The sequence below is a fragment of the Actinia tenebrosa genome, unplaced genomic scaffold, assembly GCF_029948245.1.
Source record: "Actinia tenebrosa isolate PJP-AT-01 unplaced genomic scaffold, QUT_ActTen_1.0 PGA_scaffold5__44_contigs__length_20552954, whole genome shotgun sequence".
NCBI lineage: Eukaryota > Metazoa > Cnidaria > Anthozoa > Actiniaria > Actiniidae > Actinia > Actinia tenebrosa.
This window is the reverse complement of record NW_028292582.1, coordinates 18,722,179-18,743,434: the sequence shown is the minus strand read 5'-3', so window position 1 is coordinate 18,743,434 and position 21,256 is coordinate 18,722,179. Positions and strand designations below refer to the sequence as shown.

Genomic DNA, 21,256 nt, shown 5'->3' with positions numbered 1-21,256 from the left:
AATGAATTAAGGTATGAATATATCCTTCACAGAAAGAACGTCATCTTGACGTCACACACTTCACAATCAAGAGATCTGTATGCCGGAAGTGAGTTTTCTATTGTTATGGTAATATGTGAGTGCAAGATGATTCACACACACAGCCACCGACGCACACCAACTGAGTCTTAAAGTGATCAGAGAGAAAGTATTCCACTGTGTTTTTAATATCTTGGAAGGCTAGATAATTGTTTAAGTGTTGAGTAAAAGAGTTAATTTCGAAACACATTGACGCTTGATTGCCATGGTGAAGAAGGTACGTAAGTTTGTCACGAATTAGGTCACCTTAAAATCTTTATTCATGCATTATTTTAACGATTGCTGTAACATTCTTACTCTCACTAAAAGCTTGAAATCTAAAACGACTTAGGCTTTAAAAAACTCAAGCTTCAAGCTTTTATATTTAATTCTTTAATGAAGTAAAGTTAGAGAAGCATTTAAGATTTTTCACCTAAATTTGGCCGTCGGAAGTTGTTTTCAAAATCATAAACTCACTTAAAATATCTATTAATAACTTTTATCAGAATCAGTACGTTTATTATGATATAAAAATAAATGTTTGTATGCTATTTTTATATTTTTTTGCTGAAAAATAAAATTTTGGGGGTTATTTTATTGCAGTTTCGTTTCATTATTGTCTTACGATACCGTCATCTCTATTTTCATCGAATCATTTTCGTCATCCGTGCGGCTTTCTTTATTCAACAAGAGTTTTTAAAATTTAACCAAGTTTAAAACAAAATCTAGCTTGTCGAGGAAATTCTTGACATTTTGCGGTCGTTGGCATTGTTTTTAGAGACAACTAAAGTGATCACGATATACAAAGGAAAGAAAATTAACTTCCGTTTCCGGTGTGTGGATTCGTTTTTGGGAACTCTCGAGTGTACCACTCGAGGCGTGGTATTATCTTGCGTAGTGTGCCTCGATCTCACCTTGTCTTCTCCACTCAATCACATAGCCACAGATCTCACATCCTTTATTATCATTAGTTATACTTCTAGAAAGTTGTTACGAGGGCACTGCAAGATGCCACTCGCCCTTCAGGATCCATGGCAAAAATTACACATCGCGGAATTGTCCGAGGTAAATGAAAACGAAAAGACAAGGACGATGACCCAAACGCTCGACTGGAAATTTCGAAATTCTTGTCTTTGCTGAATCACACATTCTAATCAGACCCTCGCAAACGTTATCTTGTATTTATATATAGGCACAAGACGAAGAAATGATGGATGAAAATAGAAATGGGGTAAAGAAAGGCTAAGTTATTCAAAACGATAGGTTCTTCAAATCCTCTCGAAGGAAAATTAACTCAAAAATCTTAATTATGAAACTTGGCTTTTTTTACAGCCGAACGAAGAAGGTGCTGTCATCGATGTGACCGACGAATTAGAGAATTCCAAAGCTCTAACGAAATCAAATCCCAGCGAGTTTGAACTTCTAAAAGTTCTTGGCCAAGGATCGTTTGGAAAGGTAATGGTTTTTCCTGTTGAATGTATTTTGGAAATCATGACTACTGCAAATATGGCGCGAACATTTCAAGACTAGTCTTGACATATCCAGTGTCAAATGAAGTCTTTATTCTACGAGGAATGACTACTTTAATGACAAAAACGTAGACTACATTCTTTTATCACCCTAGAGCCCTCAGATATGTAAGTGTCGAGGTCTTTCGGGTAATATTTTTGTAGAAAAGTTTGATTGTATTTTGGTTTTTCTTTCGAAGGTGTTTCTTGTTCGTAAAATCATTGGCCCGGACGCGGGGACACTTTACGCCATGAAAGTACTGAAAAAAGCAACTCTTAAAGGTAATTCTTCAAACACAATTGACAATATGTTGTTCTAAACGTGATTAACTTCAAAGTTAATGAGTATTCAACATATTTTCGTCCTGAAAATGCCAGCTTTGCGGCTCTGATTACTTCTCGTACACCATCTTGAAACATTCGACTCCTTGATCAAAGCGCAATTTTTTTACTTCTCGAATAATATTATCTCTGCGATGTCCAAGCACTTGAGCAAAATATCTAAATCGCTGATTAAGATGAATCCGTTTTATTCAGTTTGAAGTGATTTTTTTTTGTACGATATCAAATGGCTTATAGTTTGTTGTTCAAGATAGGATTTTTTTCGCATCGAATTACTGCTCCTGTCTAAAACTAAATATTCATAACGTGTTTTTCATTTTCTCTTGTAGTTCGCGATCGACTTCGAACTAAGAAAGAACGAGACATTCTGGTTGATGTTCAGCATCCATTCATTGTTCATCTTCATTATGGTAAGAAAAATTGTACGATTTTCAATGTTTGTAAGTTAAGTGTGTTCAATTAGTGCAAAACAAATACTACACGACCTGGTTTTATAATGCTTTTCTTTGTCACGAATAAATGTATATACATTCACTTTGCCATTTATTTATTTTTTCCCCTTTTTGTCAAACCTCGCTCGAATATCATGTGGAAGGTTAAACATTTTAGTGAAAATTAATTTTATTGAAAATTTTCATAAAAGGATGTTTGTATCTATACCTTAGGGAACTCAATGTAATGTGATTTTTATCTTATCTTATTCATTGAAAGCCGATTTCTACAACATATCCTAATAGATATTTTAACCATACTACTTGACCATACACTAGCTCCACAATCTCATACATTAAGTTGAAAAAATATTGAATTTGGCAATTATGCAGTTGACGTAAAAGCTCTTCATATATAGTTCAAACATGAAATTTAAAATATATTCCCCAACAGAATAAATTTAAAGACAAGAAAAAAAGCTCGTTTTGTTCAGCACTAAGCTTGTAGCAGTTGCTTCCTATGGGAACATGAATATATATATTCTCAGTATATATGTACATGGCATATAGTATATCTAAACTTGATGTCAAATATATATCCATGTATTAAATATTGTAACGACAGGGAAACATATAAACATATTAAAGAATAAAATGCCCATCTTACATATGCTAAGCATTGGACAGGTGTACATTAAAAATAGCTCTTGGCTCTCAATTCCTAAGCAAACTATATATCCCACATGGATAGTAGTTTACTTTAAAATGAAAACAAATTGAATGTATCTTACTGTTAACAGATTATACTAATGTTATTTTATAACAGTTGAGTTTCCGGATGCTCTGAAATTTCGATTTACCATTGATCAGCATATTATAGATTTTTTATAATAACACTATCAAAGTATTGACATATAAGATTTTGTAGAGGTGTTTTATAATGTCCCCTATAGACCAGAGATCGTGGGTTCAATTTCTAAACCCACCATCATTAATTTGTTAGTCAAATCCAAATTCCAAACTTTTTGCATCTATATATTGGACCGACTAGTTGGATTTGACTAAAACTATTAGTCCATTTCTAATGAGTAGCTAGTAGCTTTCATGAGTATATAGTTTATAGGTTTTTCCCATTCCCCCCTACAACAATCAATATTTTCAAATTTCAATTTGGCCATTGAATAAACAAGAGTCATCAGTTTGTTAGGGTTTTGCTAGGTTCAAAGCTATGCAATATCACCGTAGTTCATCAAGGAAAATGTATTAATTAATTTATTACCTGCGCAAGGTATAAGATATTAGTTGACTTACAGTACATGTACTCCTTAAAATGATTAATAATTTGTTACGTTTATAAGCCTTTTCATAGTTTAAGAATCGATTCCACTGCGCATGCGATTTTATCCCGAATTTCTCACCTTCTTTTGTTTAATTAAGAACAAAAGAAGGTTTAGACAAAAGAATGTGAGAAATTCGGGATAAAATCGCATGCGCAGTGGAATCGATTCTTAAACTATGAAAAGGCTTATTGAGGTATATGCATGGTCATCTGATTCACCTTAGGTAATAGACCATTTAAGGAAATAATCTCACAACTGTTACTGGATGGACTTCCTTTATTTAAAAAACTTTTGCTGGATTACTAATGAAATATCTAAAACCTTTTGCGAAATAATTTTTTTCCCCTGATGGGATACTTTTGATTTCAAGATATGAAACATTCAAACGTTTGTTTGCCATCCAGCAGAGCCTTTCCCAAGAGACATTTGACTGATTGATTTGTTATCAAAGTGATATGTAAGCAGCTGACTGTTTGATGCAAATGGCCTATAATAGTCTAAACCCTATAGAATTTTGTTTTTCCTATTCACTATAGCTAAATAATGTTATTGCATTTCACCAATTTGACTTCCCATTTACAGTCAACTCCTTGGAACCATCACTAACTTTGTGTCCGTAATAGGGATCATTCCCAATATTGATAGTTGATTATGGTTATTTCTTTGTCAGCATTTACAGTTATAGATTTTGCTCCTGTCCACAATAGCGAGTTGCCAGTTATGCCAGAATGTCCACAAAGCTAGAGTTTACTGTAGTTTTAGTCATTGTTATTTTTCTGAGGAAATAAGTGTATAAATTGTGCTTCTAATCATAACAGAGTTGAGTTGTCACTTGTTTTACCTGCAGGAATTGTTTTATTTTTCATTCTAAAAATAATTCGTAAACTTTATACTGTATATTTGACTGACTGGCTTGTTGTCATAATTTTTTAATTGATTGTAAAACCCTTTGGTAAATTTTGGCCTGAAGCAGTCTGAGATGAAAAGCTATTTTCAGAACCTTCAGTCCTGCTAGCAAATGTCAAAGAGTGGCAGTTAGGGGACTTTCATTAAGTCTAGCCACAAGTGGGAAGTTTTTGAAAGGAATAAGCTCCCTTAATAGTTTTGGTATAATGTTTTCCCTTTTTAGATCACATATAATTCTCTTGAGAATGAGATTTATCTTTTGAGTTGTGTCTATAATCATGTGTCTTCTCATAGAAGACTGCTAAAAAAGTGCTACTGTAAGGAATGACACATGTTCTGAAATGATTTTACATTATGTCCAAGCTACAAAATAATATACATACATGTATAGTCAGAAGATATAAATTTTCAAAGTTTGGAAATTTCTGGGTTTTTTTTTAATTCCAATTTTATTCTTTTAAACTTTTAATCTGATCCCATCATTCAAATTGGCAACCTTTGTTTCATTAATGCAAGCTTCAAAAAAAGATGGAAACGAAATTTCCAATAATAAAATGAATTTTTGAACCTTGACAGGAACTCAAGAGCTGGTTTGACTGTAATCCCACCAGACGTGTAGGCTGGGTTGTTTGGGTTTTGAAATGTTCTTGTTATTACTTGTTGTATTACTAAGCTTGGCCACCCACAGTCTGTGAAATTAAAAGCATTTTAAAAAAATGTTGTGCTCATCCTAATGATATTTAGTTGTTATTAAGTAATCTGTCGTCAGTGTCTTATTTTTAAACCTGCATAACAAAATCATTACTGAAGCTAGTTGATTCCTGATAGAATACTTCCCTGAGTTATAGCAAACTTTAGAAAAACTTTAATTAAAGCATAGGAGATTCCCTAATCTGAATTAAAACTAAAGGCTAGAGGTCCTATGGGGGGGGGGGGGGGGGGGGGGGGAGGGGGTGGGAGTGGGGAACCCATGTTTGTATTGTATTGTATAATAAAATTGTATTGTATTGTATTGTTTTCCATCTGAATTTTGCAACTTCCTATTTTCCAATTTTGGAATGTTCTATTCTCCCTTGTCAGAATTTTACCCCTAATATAGGGCATTTTTGTCATTAATTCATTGGAACAGTCTGTTTTTATTTTGTCACTAGATTGTGACTCTTGTGTCTTCTTTTCAAGGCCATGAAGTGTTTTGAAATTTACCCCTTACAGGGCCTCATAGGAGACTCTATACTCTATACTCATTACTAACTCATGTTTCTCACTTTGGAAATCATATCATAATCGCATCACGGCAAACAATATTACTGCTGCACATGATGCAATGAAATATATGCTTCAACATGACATTATTGAATTTCAAACTTCTTCATTCATGCATATACTTTATCAGCCCCCAAAAAATTAATTAAAGGCTTTTAATTTGTCTAATTCTATTTCTCTTTCTAATTCCCTAACTTTGTGTTGTCTAATTTAGCATTTCAGACTGAAGGAAAAGTTTATCTCATCCTGGATTTCCTACGTGGGGGAGATCTGTTCACAAGGTTATCAAAAGAGGTAAGATTCAATACATCAAGGAAAAAGGATTTAAAATGTCAATTACCAAAATGTATCTTAATTGAACCTCTTATCTGTTAAAAGGATGGTGTTTTTTCCTGCCGTATCTAGAAACAAAAATCAAATTTAAGTGATTTGAACTTACTGATAAGATTAATAACTTATCCCAAAGATTTCATCTAGCTTTTTTTGATCTAAATTAAGTACTTCCTTTTAAAAATAATATTGTCAACATGTTTTAACCTGGTTTGCTTGGTTTGAACCATCTGATAAAAGTCTTTGAATCCTATTATCCTAATCCAAGTAGAGGTTGATGAATTGCAGACATTGTCACAATATGTGTTTTATTAGTTTAGGTGATGAGCTTTGTGCACTAAACACGAGGAGGCATATCTTAAGTGCAATCAAGTATAATACAATTATGAAGAAACTTTATTTTTTAAACATTAAAAAAACACCTCCAGTTTAAAATAAAAAATGAACCCATAAAACCTAAGATTACATGTTTATAAAAGTAAACTACTCAACCCCGGTTGAGCTCCTTTATTTTCTAGTCTGGTTCTCTGAAGTTTTCAATGGCCTTTTTTAATTACTGGTAGAAAGTTTATTTTGAAGATAATATTTATTGACAATTTTCTTAAACCCCCTTTCAGCAATATTTACTTCAGTCCCTCTTATTGCATGACATTCAGCTTTTTGTCAGGTTGTTTGAATAAAAGTGAAATAAAATATATATTAATTGTATATCTTACACACTAGATCATGTTTACAGAAGAAGATGTGAAGTTCTATCTGGCAGAGTTAGCTTTAGCACTGGATCATTTACACAAAATTGGCATTATATACCGAGACTTGAAACCTGAGAAGTGAGTGATTTTACAGTACTATATTTGTTTTTTCAATGAGGAAGGTATATTATTTATGGAACTTCTGTGCCATACACTATAAACCTTGTAAGCCAATGCCTCCCTAAAGACTTTGAGTTTGAAAGTTCAATAGACCATTTCACAGATCCCGCGGCTCAACCTCAGCCTCGTCAGCGTGTAACATATTCTTTAGAAATTGCCTACAAGCTGTGAAATTTTTAAGTGTTTCAATTGTTCATTGATGTGTTAATTCCTTTCATTACTGCGGACTGTAGTCAAATTCTAAAGAATAGTTACACCCTGACGAGGCTGAGGTTGAGTAACGGGATCCATGAAATGGCCTATTGATAGCCATCTAAATAAAATGTCACATATATAACATAGGTCTTTAAATAATGGCCAGGTATCTGTCAATGTCCTGCCAGAATTGGAATTTGTCCAATCAAATATTTCCTTAGCCGGTTATTTTGACCAGTAATGTTGAGGTAGAAATGAGGGATATATATAACTGAGATGAAACATACATTTGATTGGCCGTTATTTTAGGGCCTATTATACATAGAAAGCTGATGGTTCGTGGTCTTCAACAATGCGCGGAATTATTATTTACTTTCTAAATATTATTTATTATTTTTAGCATTCTTCTGGATGCAAGTGGCCATATTGCTATCACAGGTACATACTTCAGAAATTTTGATGTGTGTGAATAAATTGCCTAAGTGATTTTGATGTGACCAAGGTTTGACTTGATCATGGTGATTATGTGATGATGATGATGATGGTGGTGGTGGTGGTGGTGGTAGTGGTAGTGGTAGTGGTGGTGATGATTTGATGATGATGTTGGTGATGATAATGATGATGATGTGACGATGATGATTTGTTGATGATAATGATGATGTGATGATGATTAGGACGATATGTTGATGATGATGACGTGATGGTGATATGTTGATGGTGATGATGATGATGAAAATCATGTCGTGTTGATGTTATTGATAATGTTGATGATGAAGATAATGATCATATGATGATGATGATGATGATGATGTGATGATGATATGTTGATGATGATGATGATGAAAATCATGATGTTATGTTGATGTTATTGATAATGTTGATGATGAAGATAATGATGTTGAAGATGATGATAACTGTATGATGACAACTTTGCTTATAGAGAATAACACATTGCAGTAAGATACTGATATTTATCATAAAAGCAGAACCTTCTACCCAACTATTTTATAGCTTTCAGTGTTGTACCAACATGGAGGCCATGGATATTCTTCAGCATGGTAATTTATTGTGAAAATATTTCTTTCTTTGACACAGATTTTGGATTATCAAAGGAAAGTGAACAGGACCAGAAGACATACTCCTTCTGCGGCACTGTGGAATACATGGCACCAGAGGTAAAAAGACCAGAAATATTATATTTTTAATTATTCTTGAAGCTGCCATTCTTTTTAACTCGTAGATATGTGATGTGTAGAAACAAGTTATTGTGAGGGGCCGGGTTTGAATGTGCAAATGTGTCACTCACTCAATATTCAAATGTGTATGTATCATCTGGCGTCGTCTGCCTATGAACGATACACAGTTTCCTTTCAGATTTCGTACAAATGTGCAAGCTTTTTTAAAATTAGTCTTATGATGTCCCATAAAAGGTTTATACATGTACGACGAGTGTCACAAGTTTGCCACAGGGGGTGTTTGATTTTCTCTTATTAAGGTCGTCATAACTGTGACGGGGTTCATCACAGGGTTGCCATTACTATTTTAGCTATGACTTGTGTAGCACACTTATAAGAAGTTTACAGTATATAAGTTCATTCATTAAATCTGTTATGTTTTAAACAAATATTTCAGGTTGTGAATCGCAGGGGGCATGGACAGGCAGCGGACTGGTGGTCCTACGGAGTGTTAATGGTATGATGCTTGATTCATAAAACATAGATAGATGAACTTTATTAGTTTAGCAAGTGAGTGTTATGATTCAAAGCATAAAATAATGGCCAAACATCAAATAATGTCTGGCCAAACATCAAATAATGTCAGGCCAAACATCGAATAATGTCCGCCCAGAGCTTTGATTTGTCTGGTCAAATTTTTGCCTTGCAGGTCATTTTGACCAGTAACGTTTAGCCAGAAATGAGGTTTGGCTAAACTAAATTGTGATCGTAATGAGCGACTAATTGGCTGTTATTTTAATGTGATTGGATGAGTTACATCATGTCCTACCAGGTATTAGGACAATAATTGGAAATCAGCCCTTAATGCTGATTTGTCACCCACATTCAATAAATATTATTTTTATTATTTAAGTCTGACACCTAAATATTATCTTACCGTTATCAACTTACTGTTATGTTTAAAACCGTTATCTAACCATTACCTCATTGGCCCTATTTTACCCTTATCTTACCGACCACTTACCGTTACCTTATGGACCAACTATTGTCCACTTACCCGACCTTTTACCGAGCGGTGCAGATTGTTCACTATTACCCACTCTACCAATGAGCTAATGGCAACTTTCCAATGCCCTAAGTTACATCCTCCACTTCAAACCCTTAAGGCAACCTGTGACATGTACTCTACTGACATCCGACTCACATACCCTATCAACAATTTGACGAGACGGATTTTGTTGTCATATCCAGTATTAGTTACTACTGCTGTACTATGTATGTCCTAGAAGTAATATTATTATTTTCCCACTAAACAAACATTGAAACTATTCTAGTTAAGTATATTGCTATTAAGGAAGAATTTAATATAAGTTAACAATTTTTTTATCATAGCTAATATTTCTGGCATGTGTGTTTTGTTGTTGTTTTAGTTTGAGATGTTGACTGGTTCTCTTCCATTCCAAGGAAAAGACAGAAAAGACACCATGAATATGATCCTAAAGTAAGTATAAAATATCGTAATATTTTATGTACTTTATTACTGTATGATTATATTTACATTGCTAGTACAATTTAGTAGAATTGAGAAAATTCCAAATCAAATATATCAAAATATGGCAATTTGTACGACCCGTGATCCCACTTTTTGACCCCTTGAGCATGCGCTTAGAACAGTAGCACAGAACTCCTGATGCATGTATTGTATCTGTGGTATCTTTTAAACTTTAGTTACCTTACCCAAGCTTGGATCCCTTAATTATAAAAAAAACTATTATTGAAAAAATGTAGCTTTATTTTTAGTGTTTTTGTTATTGAGGTTTTTATTGATTGATTTTGTTATTGAAAGGTGAAATTTAGATTGTATCAGTTTTTAACACCCGGACATTTTGAACTAATATCAGAACTCTTAAAAGTTGGGCATAATGTTTTTCTATTTTAAAACTTGTATCATTCTCTTGACAATGAGATTCTTTGTTTGAGTTGTACATGTATCCATATTCATGGATAACGTCATGTGCAACTATTAAATAAAGAAATGACACTCAAGGCAATAACACATGGTCAGAAATGGTAAAACATTACACCAAAATGAATAAGATGTATATCAAACTGAAAATATATGACTTTTGTTTTAACTTTTGTTTTTTAAGCTAAATATATATTTGTTTTCTTATTGAAGGGCTAAACTTGGAATGCCTCAATTCTTAACCCCGGAAGCTCAGTCTCTCTTGAGGATGTTATTCAAACGAAACCCTTTGAATCGACTTGGTAAGGGCGTGTTAATTCTTTTATGGACGAAGTGACAGCAGCTTCCTTTAATATGCTTTTCAGCACAGTATGACATTCATCCATTTCCTTAACTTTTTCTTAACATTAGGGGCTCAAAATAGCAGCATGCCAATGGCAAAGTTGCAGGTCAAATATTACTCATAGCTGCAGGCTTAAAAACAATTTTGACCTACCAAATTGAAAATTATTAAAAATATCAGGGGAAATTTTGCTCTGCCAAAACTTTTTGTCCTGCCACAAAAAAAAAAAAAAAAAGAACCTGACTATTTTTATTTAATTTCTATTTTGCGCTGACATTGACCACTGTGGTACCACACCCACTGACGTCATTGCACAAAGGAAATGATTTGAGAAGAAAATAAAACTTGCTCTTTCAAAATCAAAAGGAAATTATAATTTTCCAAGACTGTTTTCAGAATTTAACTTTGCAAATGTAACTTTTGAGAAAATTTATTAACATGTATGTGAATCAAAGATTTTTTCCCTAAAGAGAAAATAACACCTGGTTTGATTCTAAATAGATTAAAAACGTTTTTCATAGTATTTTAGGAAATCTTCTCGTTCTGTATTTTTAATGCTGTTTTAATGTTTGAAAGGTGCAACTGAGAATGGAATTGAAGATATCAAGTCACATGCATTTTTTGCTACAATTGATTGGGATGTAAGTAGTTCGTTGTTCCTATAGCAGGGGTTGATTTTGGGTAAAGGGGTTGGGAATTTTTTTTGTGGGGAGGGGGGGCTGGTAGGGCATGGTAGTATAAGGGGCCCCAGGGGAGAGAGGGGTTAGTCTAATGCATTTACCACTCCTGGGTGGACGTCTTGATGCCTAACAGGCCTTGCGACCCAATTGATAAGGCAGCCGGTTAGCACGGGCACTGAAGATTGTTATCACCAGCGTCTTCAGTGGATCTTTTACGTCTGCCTTATACAGGGTTATGTAGTGAAGACAGACGGGGCCTACGGTTTTAAGTCTTTGTCCGAGAAGACTTGAAGGTCTAACCATTTGCAGATGTAATAACAAAGGCAGCACCTTCTCAGTTATTTTAAGACCTTGAGTGTTGGTCTGGCCGAGGCTTGAACCACGACCTCCCACACAACAGACCGACGCTCTTACCAACTGAGCTAACCGGGTGGCAGTGAAACCCCCCTTTTCCAAATCTTGAGAATGGTGTATAATATAGTTCAAAACTAAGCACTTCTACTATTTAATTGCACATTATTTTATGGCTTATTTGTTTTGGTTCTTTTTGGTCTAGATGATCAGCCTTTTAAGCTTTCAATTTTTTTTACTCAGTCAAGCTAAACCAATCAAAGAACCTTGACTAGACAGTGAAAACTTTGAATGATGAAATTAATATTTAAAGATTGACAAAAAGAAAAAATATATTATTATTTGTTTTTCTTTTAGAAACTCATGAAAAAAGAGATCAAACCACCATTTAAACCTGCTGCAGGACGAGCAGACGATGCCTTCTATTTTGATCCAGAATTCACCTCTAAGACCCCTCAAGGTATGAATTCATAAGATACTGTATAAATTATGCTGTTGGGTGTAACAGCTTGTGTAGAGGCTTACCCCCTTACCCTTGTTCCAAGGTGTGATAGGGGCATCAGGGTAGTAATTTGGTTTTTCGCTGCTGCGAGTCAAAAATATGAGAGGTACCTACTGATTAGGTTTGATTGACAGCAGAGAAAAACCAAATTTTAGAATACAGCTCGCAGACACAGAGTTTGCATATTTATCAAAATTGCGGTAAAGTGCCACTTCTGTGGGCAGAGTTCCCACAAATGCACAATGTGCCTATTTTAGGCAAAAAATCAAAAAGCATAAATTGGGGGTGCTGTGCCTCCTCAGGATGTGCATGGACTTGGGAGACTAGAACCCAAAAGACCCCTGTTATGTATAAGTATTGGGTTTCCTGTGTGAAGTTAACTGGGGGGTCTGAAAGGCTCTTGGGTAGCTTTGTCAAAAGCTTTGACAAAACCTTGTCAGTTATGGAGATAATGAATTTCAAGCATGAAAACACAACAACCCATTGTTTTAAGACCTAGTGAAAAAATGCTCTGATTTTGGCTCTGTTACCTTTTCAGATTCTCCTGCCATCCCACCAAGTGCTACTTGTCATCAGTTATTTAGAGGATTTAGTTACGTAGCACCAGCTTTACTAGATGTAAGTACAGTAATGCTCTTGCGGTGTAGGATCTTTATAAAACCTGGATTAACAGCTTTTTCCGTGCTCTGTTCAGTAATAAAGCACGCAGGTAGTGGCATAAGCACAAAAGAAATGTAAGGAGAAGCACAAGCTGTAGTTGAGTGCTTCTCACACTTCTTTAGTGCTTACAACACTTCCTTAGTGCTTTATTACTGCATGGAGCACAGAAAAAGCTGTTTTTACATTTTATTGTATAGTCACTAATTTTATTTCGGTATTGAATTTATTTACATTTTATTTGTGCTCTGTTCACTAATAAAGCACAGTTTTCGGCCAATCAGTACTCCCGTACTATCGTAACTATTTACATGACATTACATTACATTACATTAATACCCCACCCACAGAGAGGGATTGGATGTTCCAAGGGGAGGGGAGGGTCTAAGGAGGGTAAAATTTTATTGTGTAGTTCCAGAAAAACATCCATGATTTTGACACAGAGAGGGATTGGAATTTCTGAGGAGTGGGAGGTAGGATAGGGGAACGGAGGATATATTGAGTATGTGTGGTTTAAATAGATTTTTCTAACTTGTTTTTTCATATTATAGGAAGATCTAAACTCTAATCAAAAGGAAATGAAAATGGAAGTCGATAACAACAAGGTACATACATAATTTTCAGAGCAAATTTCATTGCTATTAAAAAGTAATATCATAACCAGTCTATTGGGAATGATACCATGATGAAGCCAAGCCTTAGTTTATTGGGTCGAAAGAAATATTAAGATTTGTATTTACTTATTTATTTTTCCATGTAGCCATCAAAATCTCTCTTTCCTGTGAGCACTACATCAATACTTGAAGAATATGACATCAAACAGGTAAGAATAGTTGGACAGACAGACAGACATGTAGATAAGTGAATAGAGGGACAGACAGACAGACAGACATGTAGATAAGTGAATAGATGGACAGACAGACAGACTTGTAGGTAGGCAGACAAATAAACAGAGTGACAGTGAGATGGACATACAGAGAGAGTGACAGACAAAGAGAGTGACAGACAAACGGATAGACATGCAGATAGGCAGACATGAGACATAAGGATAGTCAGATGGAAGCAGGAAGCACAGATGGAATCAAGAAGGATGCTTGTTGAAAATCTTGCCCTAACGAAAGAAATAACAGTGTAAACTTTTTAGCTAAAGGCTATTTGAATACTCAAAATTACAGAATGTTTGACCAATCTTTTTCATTTATGGCTCATGTTTTCAGGAAATTGGCAGAGGATCATATTCTGTATGCAGAAAGTGTATCAACAAAGCAGACGGCCAAGAATATGCAGTAAAGGTTAGACAATAGACCTAACTTATAGTCATATTCAAGGAATTTCCAATGACTGTCTTCTTGTTAGTGTACTCATTCCAATGTGGAGAAAAAAGCTGGGTCAAGTTGGCCTTGCAGTGTATTTTAAGACTGTTTTAGGGAACGAAATAGATGGAAATAGGTTCTTGGAAATAGGTGCCCTTAAACATTTCCACAATGCATTGAAATGCTACAACTGGACCTAATTTTCCCCCACAACTTCATAATGGCTAACTGGCAGCTTATTTGTAACCTGCAGGCAATTTTGGGGGGGGGGGGGGGGGGAGGGTATGGTCAACATGGCTATAGAGCCTTATATTGCACTAATTTTCAATCTGAAGGGTTGAAGAATTTTAAAATATTGGTAGGTAGTGGTTTAGTGCAAGGGTTCTAATTAATTAACAATTTCACGAGCAAAAACAAAAAAATTCGTTACAAATGGCTAGTTTACTGTCACCACTTTTGAGCCTTGAGTTTGAATAGGCTGCTACTTTGTGCACAGACTTATAATGATATTACTGGTTTTGTCTTAGGTTATCGACAAATTGAAGAAGGACCCAGGCGAGGAAGTAGAGGTTAGAAAATCTTGATAAAATCATTGACATAAATGAAAATATGAAAGAAAGATAAAAGAATAGTGCAAAGAAATCTTATGTTACAGGCAATTTATTGAAACAACAACAACAAAACAATCAAGGCAAAATAAGACCTAAAACCAAACATGTAGACCAAAACAAAAACGAAAGAAAGACCAAAAAAAAAAAAAAAAAAAAACCAAAGGAAAAAAAAAACAAAAAACAACAACAACAACGAACAAACAAAAACAAAACAAAACAATAACCAAAAACAAAACCAAACAATCAAAAATATTGATGCCGTAATTAATTCATTAAACAACAAGAAAAAATCTACTTCGTTAGGAGTAGCAACAAGCAGTCTCAGTAAAAAGGAAGTGCATTTTGACAGGAAGTGGTTAGCAAACGGAAGTAGAAGTTACAAGGAAAGATCTACCGGAAGTAGAAATCAATAGGAAGTAACACTAGTCCTAGAGTAAGATCGAATAGAAGATTCTAGTCTTATATAAAATGAATAATTAATCCTTGTTTCTTTTTCTAGATTCTTTTACGCTATGGACACCACCCAACAATCATTCATTTACGCGATGTAAGTTCTCTATTAAGCCATTTCTTGAGGTGTGATAGGCTTTTTGCAACAAACAGTCACGTGCTGATATATGACTTTGGTAACGAATCAATTCAGCTCTAGGTCCCTTGGGGAAGGCTCTGCTGGATGGCAAACAAACTTTAAACTGCTTCGTATCTTGAAATCGAAAGTATTTCATTAGGGAAAAGAGTATTTTTCAAAAGGTTTTGGATACGGTATTAGTAATCCAGCAAAAAATATTTGAATAATCAATCTATTGCAAAAGGCCTGTTATTTACTTTGACTAACAAATGGCTTCCGATCTTAAAACGTACCCGGCTGATTGGATGGTGTGTGTATTCTCGCTATTTGACTGGTCCAGAGAGGAAACCATTTGATAGTGAATGTAAAATGTAATGGTAGTGTGTGTGGAGCGAACATCGCGGAAGAGCTCCTTATGGGGGTTAAGGTTTTAAAGTATAAGTTTATTAGTTTGATATCTTATCCCACGCCATAGAAATATTCATCGGATAGTAGAAAGAAACAGTGGAATACTGATGAATATACGACGGCTTTCCTCACTTCTGATTGGCTGGACAATAGAAAGAAACAGTGGGATACCGATGAATATACAACGGCTTTCCTCACTTCTGATTGACTGGATAATAGAAAGAAACAGTGGAATACTCACTTCTGATTGGCTGGATAAACTAACGTATTTTACCTAATGATTTCAGGTATACGATGATGGTAAATGCGTGTACATGGTGATGGAGTTAATGCGAGGTGGAGAACTGCTTGATAGAATACTCAAACATAAGTGTTTATCAGAGCGAGAGGCATCGAAAATTATGTACACGCTAACATCTACTATAGCTTTTCTACACGAAGAAGGGGTGAGTAAAAAGAATTGATCATGGGCATGTTTGTATCGGGGGTATAGACCACTTAGACCACTTGCATGTGACGTCAAAGCAGCTCGATTTGGAGAACAAAACAAAAGAATTTCAATCTCATGCGAATTGGAAACCTGTGTTATTTCTTCCAAATTGAGCTTCATTCGGACGTGCTGCAAGGGGTCTATAGACATGACAGTAGTTGTAAAGAACATACGTATATGCTGGGACGGGTTGTTCAAAGCTGGATTAGCGCTAATCCAGGTTTAACTCTATAGGTCTTATTAAGAGTTAACCCAGGGTTAGCACTAATCGGGCTTTGAACAACTGGGCCCTGGAGAAAGGCATGATGTGCTGCAGTTGTATAGAGCGTGCTGCAAGCATGACTCTATAAGGGTCGTGGTTTAAGCACAATATAGAAGTCCTAGAGAATGCGCGTTCCTATATACTATGATAGAAGTATGATAAAAGTTGTAGAGCACGCGTGTATATACTATGATAGAAGTATGATAGAAGTCGTAGAGCACGCGTGTGCCTATATACTATAATAGAAGTATGATAAAAGTTGTAGAGCACGCGTGTATATACTATGATAGAAGTATGATAGAAGTCCTAGAGAATGCGCGTTCCTATATACTATGATAGAAGTATGATAAAAGTTGTAGAGCACGCGTGTATATACTATGATAGAAGTATGATAGAAGTCCTAGAGAATACGCGTTCCTATATACTATGATAAAAGTTGTAGAGCACGCGTGTATATACTATGATAGAAGTATGATGGAAGTCCTAGAGAATGCGCGTTCCTATATACTATGATAAAAGTTGTAGAGCACGCGTGTATATACTATGATAGAAGTATGATAGAAGTCGTAGAGCACGCGCAGCCCCCACCTTTTTGCGCCAAGTCAAATACTATCTTTTTATGGCTATTTTTCTTTTTTTCAATTTGCTTAATTTTCAAATGCGAGCCCCCCCCTCCCCCACTTTTCAATATGCTCCGCGGTCCCTGCATAACCAAGTGTTTCGCTTTTTTTTCGACTTAAAAAATATCGACGAAAAATACTATTATAATTCAAGGAATTCAACTCTTTTTTCCCCTGACAAGGTTGTTCACCGTGATCTCAAGCCAAGTAATATAATGTATGCAGATGATAGCGGTACACCAGAATCCCTCAGAATCGTTGACTTTGGTTTCTCTAAGCAAATGCGCGCCACAAACGGACTTCTAATGACCCCTTGTTATACTGCTAACTTTGTGGCACCAGAGGTCCTAAAGAAGCAAGGGTACGACGCTGCCTGTGATATATGGAGCCTTGGGGTCCTTCTTTATACCATGCTTTCAGGGTAAGAGAAAGTGTCTTGAAAAATAAGTAATGACGAAAAAGTAAATTATACAACGTGAAAAGATGAAAAAACTTACTGACGTTTCGGACGCTAGTCCTTCGTCGGAGTAAAAGGGTAAGGAGTAAAAAATGTTTTGTTGAAATAGCTTTTTGTTTTCTGTAATATACTTAGAATAATGTTACAAAAAGCGCTATTAGCATTACCGTACTTATACACCTTAAATGCGCGGGAAGCTTCGCGAACGAGACCCCCACCGCCTACCCCCACCAACCCTTTAGTCAGAAGAGTTAAGGCGCTGTTGAAATTTTACCAAAGTTCGTGTCAGGGCAAGATCCCGTTGTTCGCTCGCTGTGCCCTCTAGAATAAAAAGTCTGTCATAAGACAAGAGAGGCCAACTTGTGGTAGGTCTAAGGCGCTGTTTACAAAATCAGGGAGGTATGACACAAGGCATTATTTCTTTCAACTTGTCTCGCAATTATGTTATCATAGGCTGTATCGTCGTGTTATTTGAGATTCTCCACTTGTTGTTCCGATAAAAGAACTGGGTTTACACTTCCCCCAGCAATTGCGGTTTGCAGTGCCGCAACAGTATTGCAAGAGAAGCTTTTAGTAGAGTGATTTTCATAAACCTATGAAATACATTTTAGCGTGTTTAGTACCATTACGCTCTAACTCCTTTGTTTTCTGTTGTTTGAATCTGGCTATTACCATCTACTAAATAAATTTTGTTTCACGGATTAGAGTGCTTTTAGTCTCACTGTTGAATAGGTGACGTCAACTAAATTACATAAGTTATTTACTATTTTAGGTGACGTCACCTAAATTTGAAACTACGAGTAGACAGCTACTGAGATCAGGGGGAGAAACGATGATACAATTGAATACCTATCCACTCATTCTCTGGTAAAACAACCCCCCGGATTAGCATGGCTATTTGGCGCGCTTTCATTATTTTAGGTGACGTCAACTAAATAGTTATCTAAGTTAGATAAATTTATCTAACTATTCAACAGTGAGACTAAAAGCACTCTAATGAAAACCAGTCTAATACACAAGGACATTTATAGGAAACTACCCAATGTAACAGGTAGCACTGATTATTTTGCGCTCAGGCATATTGAATATTTCCTTTTATTCCAGTCTTACACCGTTCGCCGTGGGTCCTGAAGATACGCCTGCTAATATTCTCGCTCGTATTGGTGAAGGTTCGTACTCGCTTGCCGGCGGTCCATGGGATGCAGCTTCTGACCTTTCAAAGGTAAAACTTCCCAATCCTTTTATATTCAGCTATCCAACTATCACGTTGTGTTACATTTGATATGCCTACCCTGGTGTTTGAGCTTTAACTGCGCAGTCTGCGTGAAGCAGGAACCGCGGGGCATCGTTTTCAGTGGGGGAGCTTTTCTGGGGGGTTCGTGGGGAATGCCGCCCAATCCCTGAAAATTTTGAAGTTAAGGCGTTAATGCGCGGGTCACTTGCACTAATAAAACCCCAACCCCCCTCCCCCCTATTTTGGCGCCACAAGGAAATACAAACTAAGGCAAGTTATGAAAGGAATCGTTTTCCCATTTTCCTGCAGTGGCGTATAGGGGAGATACGACGAATTTAGGTTCCAAGAAGGGCTTTCCATCAAGGAAGTTCGCGTGCTGTAAAAAAAAAAAAAAAAAAAGAAAAAAAAAATTGTTCGTACGTATCGACTTCCTATCTTGAGGTTCTCGTATAAACTTTTTTCTTCGTTTGTATTTCAGGATCTCGTCAGACAAATGTTACATGTAAATCCAAGACTTCGACTTACCGCAAAACAGGTTCGTAATGACAGTTCAAACTGAGCCGATTGGAATAAAGAGTTCATTCCCAGTGGTTTGAATTTCTACCAACTATTTACGACTTATTACCGAGAGACTTACGACTTTGTACCGAGTGTTTAACGACTATGCGAATTCCGTAGGCAATAGAAATACGGTAACAAGTGCATAACGAATTGGTTTCAAAAGACTTGTGTACTTATCCAGAGACTAGCGTATTCGTATCTAGTAAATAACTAGGAGTTTTGTAAAGACGAATTATAATCTCGCTGTTCGTTGTTGTGCTAGTATTTTATTACAGTAGATTTCATATAACTGGAAAATGGTAGCCTACGTAGCCAATCACAGCGCTTGAGATTACCATCATTCAACTGTCACGGTCATGGTGCCCTCGGCACGGCACATTTGTACAGCGAATTGTTTACTCCTAAAAACAAATGTAACATGAAGAATAACTTGGTTTGTTGTTGTTGATAGGTGCTGCAACATCCATGGATTGTCAGCAGACATCACCTGTCAAACCATAGACTACATCACGTGAGCAGTGTATCGAAAATCAAGGTGAGTGATGATGATTAACATGTGATGATTGTCAAATCACCATTTTTACTAAAACAACCAACCCACCTTGTTTTGTCGTATTTCTACAGGATGCAGTCAAAGCTACATTCTCTGCTCTTCACTCATCACCTGATCATTTCCGTCGCCTCAAGCCCGTCCAAACATCACTCCTCGCTCAAAGACGAACCAAGAAAACACAAAGAGTATAGCGAACTAACATCATCTTCGTTATTATCTAACGTTCATCATGGGTTTCTGTTTAGCTTGATCACTAGTGATATAGTTTGTTTTCTAACGAATCAGGGAGGTACAAAGAATAAAAAAAGAAGAAAATCCAAAAATAAATTAATGGCAATATGGATACTCAGCCTCGGTCCGCTGACTTACGGTCAATCGATTCCAGGAACATTTGGCTTACTCTCTATTGTTGCTTCCAACGAAGACTGAAACATACTTTGACTTTCTACGTGTTACATTTTAAACATGGGAAATTTTGAGAGCTTAGATTTTAATAGTTTGTGATCTTATTCAGGCAGCCATGTTGGATGACAGGCTGAAATTGGTATCCAACATGGCCGCCAGTCATGTGATTGGGTAAAACTTTTCTATCTGAAAGCCTTTTGAGTCAATGCTGCTGTAAATCATCTCCCTTCCTGGAAAGTCTCATCGTATGTTGGCAAATGATCAGGTATCTTTGTACATGCGGTCCAAAATATATTAGAATTGTGTTTGTTGTCAATCTCAAAATGAAAAATCTGGAATAAGATTAGCACTATCTACTTGCTTTTCTTACTCTTTCATTATATTTGAATGTTGGGATACCTATGTAAAATATAATCGGTCATCCCAGACCTCTTGGTTCGTATTTTAAGAGAGGAAACTGGGAATGAATTTTTGCCGAGCGTGGCCTGATACAGAGGTCAACGGTTTGACTTCAGTTTTCGTATTTTCTAAGAAAAAATATTTCAAAATTTAATTGATGAATATCAAATGCAAATTGCAATGCAACAATAAAAATAAAGCAAGCTGTCAAAAGGAATGAGCTTGATCGTAGCGAATAATTTTCCGTAATTTAAATCAATTTTTCTATAAAGCATTTTCGAAATATTTTTCTATGTTTCTTCCACTTGGAATTTGATACGAAAATGATAATTTTTCTCTTGTACTTATATGAATTTTTCTTGTTCCATGAACATTTGCTTGTGAAATGCAGTATTTAGAGTGTCTGTAAATTCTAGGGATGTGCAGTGTAAATGAAATAAAACCTTTGAAGAATTTC

General features: G+C 35.7%; 1 protein-coding gene across 2 annotated transcripts; it reads left to right on the top strand.

The window, feature by feature from the left end:
* Nucleotides 1–122: 122 nt before the first annotated feature.
* On the top strand, nucleotides 123–21,254 carry LOC116305820 (ribosomal protein S6 kinase alpha-2). Of its 2 annotated transcripts, XM_089037681.1 has the most exons (26): nucleotides 923–1,122; nucleotides 1,250–1,288; nucleotides 1,390–1,512; nucleotides 1,766–1,847; nucleotides 2,237–2,317; nucleotides 6,062–6,141; nucleotides 6,901–7,007; nucleotides 7,645–7,682; nucleotides 8,340–8,419; nucleotides 8,877–8,936; nucleotides 9,850–9,920; nucleotides 10,599–10,687; nucleotides 11,305–11,369; nucleotides 12,117–12,219; nucleotides 12,800–12,879; nucleotides 13,470–13,523; nucleotides 13,679–13,741; nucleotides 14,136–14,210; nucleotides 14,759–14,800; nucleotides 15,342–15,389; nucleotides 16,106–16,264; nucleotides 17,373–17,611; nucleotides 18,752–18,869; nucleotides 19,360–19,416; nucleotides 19,894–19,977; nucleotides 20,067–21,254. In XM_089037681.1, the coding sequence occupies exons 1-26, from the start codon at nucleotides 1,066–1,068 to the stop codon at nucleotides 20,184–20,186; spliced, it is 2,214 nt and encodes a 737-aa protein (XP_088893807.1). In that variant the 5' UTR covers nucleotides 923–1,065; the 3' UTR covers nucleotides 20,187–21,254. The 2 variants fall into 2 exon arrangements, with proteins under 2 accessions (XP_088893808.1, XP_088893807.1); XM_089037682.1 differs by lacking the exons at nucleotides 923–1,122; nucleotides 1,250–1,288 and adding an exon at nucleotides 123–295.
* The last annotated feature ends 2 nt before the right edge of the window (nucleotides 21,255–21,256 follow it).

What these genes read in the sequence shown, in the direction of transcription:
- LOC116305820 (XM_089037681.1), top strand. Translation starts at nt 1,066, where the DNA reads ATGCCACTCGCCCTTCAGGATCCATGGCAAAAATTACACATCGCGGAA. An exon ending in GGTCCTACGGAGTGTTAATG is followed by an intron (nt 8,937 to 9,849) that starts GTATGATGCTTG and finishes TTGTTGTTTTAG; the next exon opens with TTTGAGATGTTGACTGGTTC. An exon ending in CAATCATTCATTTACGCGAT is followed by an intron (nt 15,390 to 16,105) that starts GTAAGTTCTCTA and finishes TAATGATTTCAG; the next exon opens with GTATACGATGATGGTAAATG.